At 43.3% G+C, this 12428-nt stretch overlaps 1 protein-coding gene across 1 annotated transcript in view; it reads right to left on the bottom strand.

Moving 5' to 3' along the window:
- SASH1 (SAM and SH3 domain containing 1) overlaps positions 1 to 12428 on the bottom strand; it is a 182356-nt gene that overhangs the window by 132527 nt on the left and 37401 nt on the right. Inside the window, exon 2 of the mRNA XM_007453214.1 lies at positions 9497 to 9625. Within this exon, the coding sequence (XP_007453276.1) occupies positions 9497 to 9625 (129 nt within the window). The remainder of the gene's footprint in view (positions 1 to 9496; positions 9626 to 12428) is intronic.

Raw genomic sequence — 12428 nt, 5'->3', positions numbered from 1 at the left:
CTGAGAGTAAAAATGCAAGGTTAGTGGGTGGCCTCGGGCTGGGGTGGGGGGGGGGGCGGTGTTCAGAGATTTTGCACTGACCTCCTGGTTTCAAATTCCATCTCTGATACCTACCAGCTATTAGATTTTTAATATTTAGTATTCCTATTATAAATAATACTTATTATAAATATTCACTGAGCCCTAGCATGTACCCAGGAACTCTTCCTGGTGCTTTACAAACATTATCTTATTTAACCTTTACAACATCTGATGAAGCAGCCCTGTCATCCCCATCTGGCAGTGCCCAAACCGAGGTTCCAGGTAGGTCCCAAGCAGTAAATGTCCAGACAGGTGGGCGATGCAGCTTCCCTACCAAGTTATTTGGTCTCTCTTTGGGAGTATTATTTTTTGCCTCTGCCCAACTGAAATCATAAGATTACTAATACCCTTCTCATAAGGGTATTAAAACTAAATAAGGTAGTACATGTGGATGTCTCATAAACTCCAATGTACTTTTTATTTTTTATTTTATTTTATTATTTTTTAATTTTATTTATTTAATTAACTTATTTTGGGCTGCACTGGGTTTTCATTGCTGTGCACGGGCTTTCTGTAGTTGCAGCGAGTGGGGGCTGCTCTTTGTTGCGGTGCGCGGGCTTCTCATTGTGGTGGCTTCTCTTGTTGCGGAGCACGGGCTCTAGACGCATGGGCTTCAGTAGCTGTGGCACGTGGGCTCAGTAGTTGTGGCTCGTGGGTTCTAGAACACAGGCACAGTAGTTGTGGTTCACAGGTTTAGTTGCTCCGTGGCATGTGGGATCTTCCCGGACCAGGGCTCGAACCCGCGTCCCCTGCACTGGCAGGTGGATTCTTAACCACTGTGCCACCAGGGAAGCCCCCAATGTACTTTAAAAATGTCATTATTACAATAATTATCAGCATCATTGTTATGGCCTCCTCACACTTTACCCTTCCTTTCTAGTTACTGGCAGTATTTTAGGTAGTGAGGCAGATAAAGTACCCTGAGTTTTACACATGTTAGGCTATACTGGTGATCAATGATACAAAATAGCTTCATTGATAACTATCAGAAAATCACCAGCATTTAAAAGATTCATCAGAAACACTAAATGGTGAGTTTTTACTTAAGCTAAAATTCTCCTTTAGAAAGAAAGTTTTAATCTTCATGAGTCAAGTAACTGACTCCAATGAAGAATTCAGATAAAATATCAAAACAGATTCCAAAAGATGAAAGAGATCAAAGGAGTATCTTGGAGACGTGAAACCCACACCCCAAGGAGAAAGGATATCCACACACAAACAAAAATACCCTTTGAAATCACAGTTGGAAATCTGTCTTCCTCTTGGCATCTTTGTTAAGAAGCCATGTCTCTGTTATCACACACATTAAAAAATAACATACACTCCCACAAACACATCCAGATGTTCACGAATATTCATGATGTGCTTCCAATCTGGTTTGGACATACCCTTGATTTATTTTTCATTAAGTTCCATCAGCTTCTGCTGGGGTCCATGAGATGGATGACATTGCTGTAGCACAAAGTTTGAACATCTTCATATTCTAGATAATTGCAGAAGGTCTCTCAAACTATCCCTTAGAAATAAATGATTTATGCACAAACCTCAGAATAACCAAAGACAGAGAAACTGGTTGACTCCTGAGCCCAAACTCTAAGACCAGTTCTATAGTTGATCAATTAAGCCTCCACTTCTAAAACAAAGGCTGACATGGGGGATGGGGGGGAGGGCAAAAAACTAGAATCTGATATCCTTTTTCAAGTAATACAGTGAGACTTTAAAGGAAAGGCAACAGACATGCTCTGAAGTTACTAAGATGTATTTTCCAGTCACCAAGTTACTCTGTGTCCTTCCAAACACCAAATGGTTGAAAAGCCAGAAAGACCAACTGAACCAACTGCATAGAACAAAGTAGCTCAATGTTTTACCATCTTGCTTTCTTCTATTTGAAATAAAATTCTCGAAACTTCCAAACGGAAAAAAAAAAAAAGGCAGCTCCGAATCAAAAACTATTGCTGAAACCGGTGTAATGATCTTCTCAAAACAGGTGGCCAGAGAAAGGTCCAGTCAATATACTTGGTGTTCCGGAGCCCAAATCTTTCTGCCCTTAGTCATTTCAGTTGGTTCACAGGAGCTGTGGTGAGAGCTCCCCCTAAAATATGGACATAGTCTAGGGAATTCCCTGGCGGTCCAACGGTTAGGGCTTGGCACTTTCACTTCCGGGGCCCAGGTTCAGTCCCAGGTTGGAGGACTAAGATCCCGCAGTGGCTAAAAACAAATAAAATAAAATAGAATAAAATATGGACCTAGTCTACAGCCATAACACCCTGATCACGCCCCATCTTGTCTGATAAAATGTGGACCTATAAGGTCAGAAGGCCAATGTGAGGTGTGTGTTCTGACACCAGAGAAGGCTCATAACTCTGCTCCAGGTGACCTCCTGTCCGGGCCCTGCACGCATCTGCGTAATCCCACTCCAGACCCAACCCTTGCCATTTCAACCAAGCTGGGCCTTAGAGGACAGGTGGATCAACCACTTGGCCTGGGCCACTCAGCCTTTGCCGAGGATCTCAAACTTAGACCTTTGACAGTAACAAAAAACATTGTAGATACAGCTACAGAAACCCATTCTTAGGGCCTGAAAATAAGGAAACATTCATCACACTCCTTTACGTTTTGTCTCAAGTCAAGACCATACTGCCTCTAGTGTGCCACAAATTAGCATGTTTAAGTAGCCTATAATTAGCTTGTGATTAGCATACATAAATTACACTGTAATCTTCCACGTTAAAAGTGTTTAATCGTTAAATGTAGACATTGAGATCACACTATACTTTTGGTAACCTGGTTTTAATATTCCAGGGCTCCAAAATGCGCCTGGCCTGGGCCTCACTTAACTTTGAAAGGTCCCGATTCCAAAGACAGTGACACTCCTTTCCCCTCCAAGCCCAGATTCTGCCATCAAAAAGTGGCCTCTTTAATTTCTTGGCTTTTTCCCCCAATTATTGTCAATTTGATTAACATCTAGGAATGCTCTCTGTTGTATGTAAATGAAAACAACTACAAAGCTCAGACTTTTTTCCCTTTCTGGCAAGCATTTATACTTTGAGCAGAATGCTATTTTGGTGTTTAATCCCCTGGGCACATTGTGTTTATAAATGCAACCAAACAAAAATCAGTCATTTCTGAATGCTCAGGAGCAAAACCAGAAAAAGAAGCTGATGTTGTTGATTCCTATTTGAAAAGTCTGATGAAGACGGCTCAACTATTCTATCACACATAGCACATCTCATCTGTCCGCTTCCATAATGGTATGAGCAGTCTACAAAGGTCTCTAAGTTTAAGAGGATGGAAGCATACCTAAATTGATCCTAAGTATAATAAAAATCTTCTTAATTATGAGAGGTATGGGATGCCAAGATCAAATCTGGCAGCCCAGAGACCTATTCATATTTATGTCCATGTTAACGTGGTGCCACGAACAAAACAATGCTAAGTTGGGACTGGGCATTTGACTACAAATGGGACTTTGTCTGAGGAGCCCAAGCAGAGAACTGTATTACCATCTGGCTTAAGACATAAAGCCTCAGTGTATTTTGACATCAAGTGTGTAAATCGCACAGCAGAATGTGGTTCAGACTCAACTGTCTAAGGCCCATCGTTTCTGACTGCAATCTGCAAATCAACAGTAGCCCAAAGCTAGCAAATAATATCCATTAAGACAAAACGAAACGAAACAAAAGCAAATGCCCTGGTGCAACAGTTGGGCTTTAGCATTTAGCAGTTGAATATTTAAAGTCAGGACAATTTGCAACACAGCTCACATACTTATCCTGGGGGTGAGAATAAGAATTCAGGTAGCCTCCTGGGGCAGCCAGTGTTCCCTAAGCACTGAGGTGGAGGCAACCCTTATCTTTTCTTGAATATCTTTTCTTGAATATTCAGGTAGCTCAAAGGTACAGGAAACCTGTTTTCCACAGGCTTTGCAGTCTCTAGCAAATAACAAAAGAAGAGCAGTCAATAAAACAAAACAAAACCCCCCACGGAGAATGGACTAGTCTGCGTGACTGGGGAAAGCCACAAGGTCACCTTGGCCCAGCCGGTCAACTATTGCGAAATGGCAATTATTTTTGTTTTGTCTTGTGAATGATGATGAATCAGAGCAACGTTCTATCTTTTTATATCATTAATGATCCAAGGACCTGTGAAAGGACAGCATGTATCTTTACTCTGCACACCTGTTTACGCCTTAGGTTCCAGCCCTAGTAAACTTCTCTCAGTGGCCCATAAAAGCCACATTTTCTCTCATTTTTGACCTTTTCACTAACTGTGACCTCTGCTTTAAATTACTCTGCACTGTCTACACCTCGCTCCCCAACCAGATTAATCTTCTGTGTTTCCTTACAGTTGGGCTTGGATATCACCTCCTCCAGGAAGCCTTCTTTGATTTTCCTAAACTGGGTCAGGGGCTCTCTTGTGTACTCCTGCAGGGCATTTTAATAATCTGATTAGGGAATTCCCTGCCAGTCCAGTGATTAGGAGTTGGCACTTTCACTGCTGTGGGCTGGGGTTTGATTCCTGATCAGGGAACTAACATTTTACAAGCTGCGCAGTGTGGCCAAAAAAAAAAAAAAAAAAAAAGTCTGCGTACTTGTCTAAAGCCCCCACTAAACTGTGACATCTTTGTGGACGGGGAACACATCTTTACCTGTATTCCTGGAATGACAACATCTCAGATGCTTGACGCTCATTTAATAGTTTTAAATAATTACATACACAAATGAATTCAACAAATACTTACTGAGCACCTATTATGTGCCATGCACTGTTCTCCATGCTGGAATACAGAAAGGACCAAAACAGACTGACAAAAATGCCTGTCCTCAAACTAGGATTTCCTGGGAAGGGATATGAGGGAACTTTGTGGGGTGTCCTACATCATGCTGGGGTGTGGATAACATGCCTATATCCACTTGACAAAACTGGATAGCTAAGATGCAAGCATTTCAATATGTAAATTTTACCTCACAAAGAACTTTTAAAAAATAATAATTAAGCAGGCGTGAAGGGGCTTCCCTGATGACGCAGTGGTTAAGAATCCGCCTGCCAATGCAGGGGACACGGGTTCGAGCCCTGGTCCGGGAAGATCCCACGTGCCGCGGAGCAACTGAGCCCATGTGCCACAACTACTGAGCCTGCGCTCTAGAACCCAAGAGCCACAACTACTGAGCCTGCGCTCTAAAGCCCGTGTTCCGCAACAAGAGAAGCCACCACAATGAGAAGCCCGCGCACAGCAACAAATACCCAGTGCAGCCAGAAATAAATAAATAAAAATAAACAAATTAAAAAAAAAAAGCAGGTGTGAAGAGTAAAGATGAAGTGAGAATGGCAGGATGCTGGGTAACTGCTGAAGCTGAGTAAGAGGCACAGGAAGTGTGTTATAGTATGCTGTTTATATATGTTTGATATTTCCCAAAATAAAAGCTAAAAGAAACCTCTGCACTCAGGTGAGTAAATATTAATGAAGTACAAATAACAGATACTCCTGCATCATGACAGGAGTTTTTGAACCAGGAATAGAAAGGAAGGAAGAGAAATGAACAGTTATAGGTCACTTACAATGAGGGACCAGGCATACTTATAGCAGTTTTCTCACTTAATCCTTGTAACAACTTTATATTTTTACCCCATTTTATAGATGGGGGAACTGAAGCTTAGAAAGGTTACACAACTTGCCAGTTAAGTACAACAGCCAGAATTTGAACCCAAGTCTTCCTGACTCCCCCAGTCTCCTTCCATCATGTTTCTCACACCCTTTTGCCACTGTGACAATCGCCGAGGCCAGGACTCCAGCTTGGGTGCTAAATAGAAACCCTCATGACAGTTATAAATCTCAATCATAATCCGTGCTTATACTGTTGAATTTTCACCCATCTGTACTCTCTCTGTTACCTTCATCTAAACTAACTGGCCCCCAAAACACTTCATCAAGTAAGGGCTTTATTCCAGTCAGGGGCCAGGTGATTAGGTCCTGGATAAGTAGTTTGATATCCAGTCCCAGAAGTTAATTACTAACATAAAAATTATCAAAACCTTTTATTTTTCAGGGTTAAGTCAAGCATCTCTGTAGGCAGGGTGACTTTTTGGCTTGTTTGTTCTCCAGCTGACATGTAATTAGCTCTTAAGGACACTGCATTTTTGGACTTTTTAAAGCCAAACATCAATATCTAAATATCTATTCTGTCTATAGAACATTTCCTCAATCTCCCAAATTCACCCATAGGATGTGAAATGAAACAAACCCATAAAACCAATTTAAACCATCACCCCAAACTCTCTGCCCTCGAAGCTGTCTCTAACGACTTTCTACAGCAGATACAACAAACTTAATGTTATTGTTTTCCCTATAACTTGTTTTATGTTCCTAACATGTTACTATTTCCTCTTAGTGCTTTCGGTGGATTATCTCCTCTCCAAGTCATCTCATTTCTGCTTTTTTTTTTTTTCCTTTCTGCATTTTTTTTTTTTTTTTTCCTTTTTGGCTGAGCTGTACCACATGCAGGATCTTAGTTCCCTGGCCAGGGATCAAACCCATGCCCCCTGCAGGGGAAGCACAGAGTCCTAACCACTGGACCGCCAGGGAAGTCCCTCACTTCTGCTTTTGACAGGGCTGCCCACTAGCACAGAAAACAAGTATTAAGCTGCAGGTCCTCAGACCCCAAGCTGCCCCAAAAGCCTAGCATGCAAGAAGTTTGCCTACTTGTCTGAAGGCAGAATTCACAATCTAGAAATACAGGTACATTCTGATGCAATAAAAAGTGGCGTTACGAAAAAAAAAAAAAAGTAGCATTACGGACTGAGAGTTGCAGCTTTTCAAGAAAGTAAGTTCCCATCAGGACTCAATCTGTGATGAGCTAACCACCGTGAGAGGGAACTTTCCCTAAGTCGCCAGTGTTGCAAGCATGGCCTCAATGATGACCTTAAACAACCTCTAACTTCTGGACTCCTGAGCCGTGTGAAGGACGTGAACCACATGGCATCTAACTTGGTCTTCAATACTTGCCTGGAATCTCATAGAAAGGGAACTGAATATGCTGACTTGGGATCTTACTTGTCTCACTAACTACACTTTAAAGGATGAAGAGAGTTTCCAGCTAGCTCCCATCAATTGTATCCACCACCACATTCCTGCACCTTTGATGAGAAGTAATTTAGCTCATGCAGTGTTTTCTCCCCACCCTGTCTTTTGCCAAAGCTCTGGAACAGAGCTCACCAAACTACACCTCTCTGTCTAAATGGGAAGAAGTTATTTATCCCACCTCCAGGCAGGCTTCCTTTCCTACCAAGAAGCTGCTTTCCAACGTTCCCAAACACTGTGGAATGACTATGGTAACCCCAACTCTTAACCAGCTAGAATTTGGGGAAGAGCAGTTGAGCATCGTATCAAGCATCATCTGTCAATTCACAGCCATCATTTCCTTGCATGGTGAAATGTCCAAGGAAGCCACAGAATATCCTATTATTCAAGGTCAAAATTGCAACATTCAAGAACTCAGTGCAATAATGAAGTTGTTGTTTGGCTGCAATCTTGCCAAAAATAAAGGCACTAACTGTGCCGCCACAGGAGAGCCTAACTAATTTTAACAGTCTTTTGCCACATGAGAATGCTTTCTTCAAAGAAAGGAATAATGCCCCTCCCCACCACGCTTCACACATGCCAGGGGACAAAGTTACAGGAAAGAAGCCCTTGACAACAATGACGCCCATGTGCCTGCCTGGGCCAGGGTGTCAGGCTCCTGGGGTGATGGCTTTCTGCCCCCAACGGATGCTTCTCAGCCTTAATCGATTCCATTATACTAACTCCCACCCACGTTGAACACTAAATCAGTGAACAAAAAGGAAAAAGGATCAATAGTTATTTGACAGTTATGATATAAGAAATCTTCACGTGGACTGAGTTAAGGAAAGAAATGAAACTGCATAAGAGCACCTGCGTCTTACTTAGAGTGGAAGTAAATGATGTCTACTTATGGAATATACAGCAGCGGTGCCTAAACTATTTGGTGGGTCCCTTATCCAACAGGTTTTTTCAAACATAAAAGGAATTATTAATAAAAGAATTATCTGTTCTGAGTTACTAATTTTTTCATCTCTACTCGAAGCAGATTTATGGAAAATCACAAAATAAATAAGGATTCAATTGAATCAGTAGTTTTCAAACATTTTTTTAAAGGCAGAGGTACTGTTACTCAGAAAAGATCCACGTAGTCCCCTAATACATAAAAGATGCTTAAAAAGGAGCTGGTCCAGGGCTTCCCTGGTGGCGCTGTGGTTGAGAGTCCGCCTGTCGATGCAGGGGACACGGGTTCGTGCGCCGGTCCGGGAAGATCCCACATGCCGCGGGGCGGCTGGGCCTGTGAGCCATGGCCACTGAGCCTGCGCGTCCGGAGCCTGTGCCCCGCGACGGGAGAGGCCACAGCAGTGAGAGGCCCGCGTACAGCAAAAAAAAAAAAAAAGGAGCTGGTCCAGATAAGGAAACACGGAGTGTTGAGCCTTTTCTTCTGCCTCTCATTCCTAAAATGGTCTTAAGGTCACCGCAATGAAACAGAACTTGAGAAGCACTGAACCAAAATGAACCCAAGACCCATATAGCAAATTTAAATTAATAAATGCAGAAGTTTTGGTAAGATACTTTCTAGTAAATGTACAACATGGAAATACCAGCACACATATAGATTATATAGACCTAAACTCTGTATTTACTGTTTATCACATGGAACTTCAAATGCTCCACTAATCATACACATAAAAGTCTTTATAAAACAGCCAAATGAATTTCAATGCACCTGAGAGAAGAGTTGTGTCTTCCTTGGTTATCTTGGTAAAATCATGAAAAATGGTGATTTCAAAGAGGTCTTAGCAACATGGAAGAACTATAATAAAATGTTAAGTAAAAAAGCAAGAATTACATTGCTGATGTAAAAATGCCCAGAAAAACACGGAATGGAGACTTGCTAAAACACCAATATGGTTATTGCTAGGTGAGAAATTAGGGTGGTTTCTTGTTTCTTTAAATTTTATTTTGTTTAAAACAAAAAGAAGAAAACAAAGAAGGAAGCAGACAAGGAAAGAACTAGCCTAGACCTCCTCCTTTTGGCTTAGAGTCATTAAAAATGTAGTGTGTACCGGCCAACAGTAAAAACATCCTTTCCCCTTAAGCTAAAAAAAATTAAAATTCAAATGCAATCTTTTAATGAATACAAAAATTTGATCATTATCGACCCAACTAATACCCATTCAGTCTGACAGCCACAGACCTGGGTTAATCCTTTTGGGATCTGAATTTTTTATCTCAAACTAGTGCAGCAGCCTGCAGAGTAATAACACACGCACAAACGTGAGAGGGCTGAAGGAGGGGATGCTGGACCAGAAGCAGCCCGGCTGGGCAGGAACACATTCCCAGTGCCCCACTCACCACATCCAGGTCCTGGGAAACCCGCCGTTTCCGCAGCTCCTCCATCCTCTCGCACACGTCGGAGAAACACGTATTGTAATAATCTGCATACTGTTGAGCCAGGTCATCGATGTTTCCCAGGGAGCCGTCCTGAGGGTGAGGAGGGCAGGGGAACGAAACAGGAAGAGAACAAAGGCGATCAGTCCACCTGCAAACGCCCCACATCATCTAGTCTTCCTCTATGCAGCACTTACACTAATAAAAGCTGGAATTTTTTCAGTGGTTGACGTGTGCCAGGCTAAATTTTACATGCGACATCACCTAATGCTGAGGACAGCTCTGGGACACAGGACCTATTTTCCTCAGTGTGTATAGATGGACAAACATCTACACACGCAAAAAAGCTGAGTGACAGCCCAAGGATTGCACGGCTACCAAGCAAAGAAGCCGGGCCTCCAACTCAGGACTGTCTGATGCCAAAGCCACGGTTTTAACCCACATCCCTGCCTGCCTTGCAGGGCCAAGAAACCCCTGGGAAAACCACTGTGTCAGTGCGAGGCACCCTAAAGCCCCTTCGGTGGCTGCATCAGAACCTCTGCGGAAGCGTTTGAGAAACCCAGATGCCAGGACACCACTCCTGGGAATTCTGATGGAAAGCTGAGAATTCAGAAGCCAACAGGGAATGCTGCATCTGGGACACACCTGAACCATGCCTCCCATGAGACCCTCAGAAAAGTGGGAACTCTTATTCCCTACATCATTCAAGTACAGATGCAAGAGAACAAATTCAGCTAAATAAATAAGGAAACATATCTGCCTCTCCACTGAGGGACAGGCCCGGAAGCTGCTCTGGAGCCCACACCCCCGAGTTCACAACCAGCTCTGCGGCCGCTTCTGGTTCGGCAGCCTTAAGCATGTTTCCTAATCTCTGGCAACGCTGGGATACCTCCCCGTGAGGAGTGATGAGGTAACGTGACACACTCAGAGCTTGGTCCTTCACAGTCCTCCTGGCACATAGTAAGTGCTCAATTTACTTAGCTAATAATATTCACTACAAATAATGTTTCAGATTGTAGTCTTCCTTTAGGGGAATGGATTCCTAAATACATGTTTGAACACATACACAGAGGATGACAGCAATGCTGTATACGTTTGTAGGTTATGCCATTTTGTCTATTCATTCATTCCTTCAGAGAAGCATCTCCCCTGCCCCTTTTCACCTCCCAACAAGGTCTTTCTTTGGTATGAATAAAAGACCCTACCAAGACAACCAAGGAAAATGATTTTACCAAGATAACCAAGGGAAAACACAACTCTTAGACAACCAAAAAAGTGCACACACATTTTCCCTGTGACAGACCACTGGCCAGCCCTGTCTCGTAGTTAATGCCAGCACACCACCCTTGGTGCACGTGTCTAAGACTGCAAAGCACACTTAGACGCAGACAGGCTTTGGGAATTAAGAGTTCTTCAGCGCCGGTGCTGAAATCTCTTCAGAATAGTCATCATGATCTCAAAGTTTGTTTCAAAGTTTGCAAACATCAAGTGTCAATCAAAACTGAAGATGAAACACCAATGAATGTTGAATTCTCATGCTTTAGATGTACTTCCTTCTTAGAGTTTTTGGTTCTCTGCTATTTATACCCGTACTGTTTCGTTTAAATTTCCTTCATGCTAACTTCTTTTGTGCTATTGAAATAAAATTACAGTATATACAACAACAAAAAAAGAGTTCTTCAAAAGCCTTTCTGCTGGGACTTCCCTGGTGGCACAGTGGTTAAGAATCTGCCTGCCAATGAAGGGGACACGGGTTCGAGCCCCGGTCCGGGAAGATCCCACCTGCTGCAGAACAACTAAGCCCATGCGCCACAACTACTGGAGCCCGCACGCCTAGAGCCCGTGCTCCGCAATAAGAGAAGCCACCGCAATGAGAAGCCCCTGCACCGCAATGAAGAGTGGCCCCCACTCACCACAAGTAGAGAAAGCCCGCACGCAGCAGTGAAGACCCAATGCAGCCTAATTAATTAATTAATTAATTTAAAAAGAAAAGGCTTTCTGCTAAAGACCTCTCAAGGCCCTGGTCAGGATGCGTGGGTCAGAGCAAGTGACCATCTCTATCCCACTTCTGCATTCACCAATTTCACAAAACTGACCAAGTGGGGAAACAGAACTGAAAGAAATGATGTTTTTAAGAAAATATTCTTCCTTTGTTACCAATAAAATGTTCTATGCTTGAGGTAATTGCTTCAAAGTCCCCAGTATAGAGCTAGGGATGGGAAGCTCTTTACAAGAACAGTAAGATGTTTGAACGTGTCTGGGCAAAAGTCAGTCCCTCCCCTCTGAGACAACAGGCTGGATGGCCACAGTAGAGGTGGCAGGAGCTTACCCTCCCCCCCCCAAAATAAAAGGTTTGTCACGTTTCCGGTAGGGAAAATAAGAAGGAGTAAAATGGAAGTCTGCTGCCAGCCTCCGAGGAAACCCACAGAGGGGATCAGCCTACCAGTCTTTGCTTTACTGCCTTTAGTAGAGGTGAGGCTCCTGACAAATTGCATCATAAATCGGATTACGATCCAGAGGTCTGCCCTGACTCGTCTCAACTCAACAGCACATGCCCCATGGGCCACAACATGAAAATCTACAACCTCCTGACCAGTCTTCTTGCCTCCTTCCCCATTTGGCCTCATCTGCCTTGGATCCAGTCACCAAAGTGACCTTGCAAAACAGAGATCAGACGGGGTCTCTCTCCCCTAAGAATGATCCGTGCCACACACATCACACATTCTACAAATAAACGCCAAACTTACCAGCCCCTGGTAAGTTTGGAGAAAGGGGTTGAGGCCTGCCGATGGGGAAGACCAGAGGAGCGAGAGAAGACAGGCAGCCCCTACAGTGGCCGCTCCCCCAGCCCCCATGCCACCCCCAACACCAAGAGAAAGTACTGGAAGAAACTTTA

This window comes from Lipotes vexillifer, unplaced genomic scaffold, assembly GCF_000442215.2.
Source record: "Lipotes vexillifer unplaced genomic scaffold, Lipotes_vexillifer_v1.1 scaffold1161, whole genome shotgun sequence".
Taxonomy (NCBI): Eukaryota; Metazoa; Chordata; class Mammalia; order Artiodactyla; family Lipotidae; genus Lipotes; species Lipotes vexillifer.
Note: the sequence above shows the minus strand (reverse complement) of the source record. Positions and strands in the feature narration are given on the sequence as shown.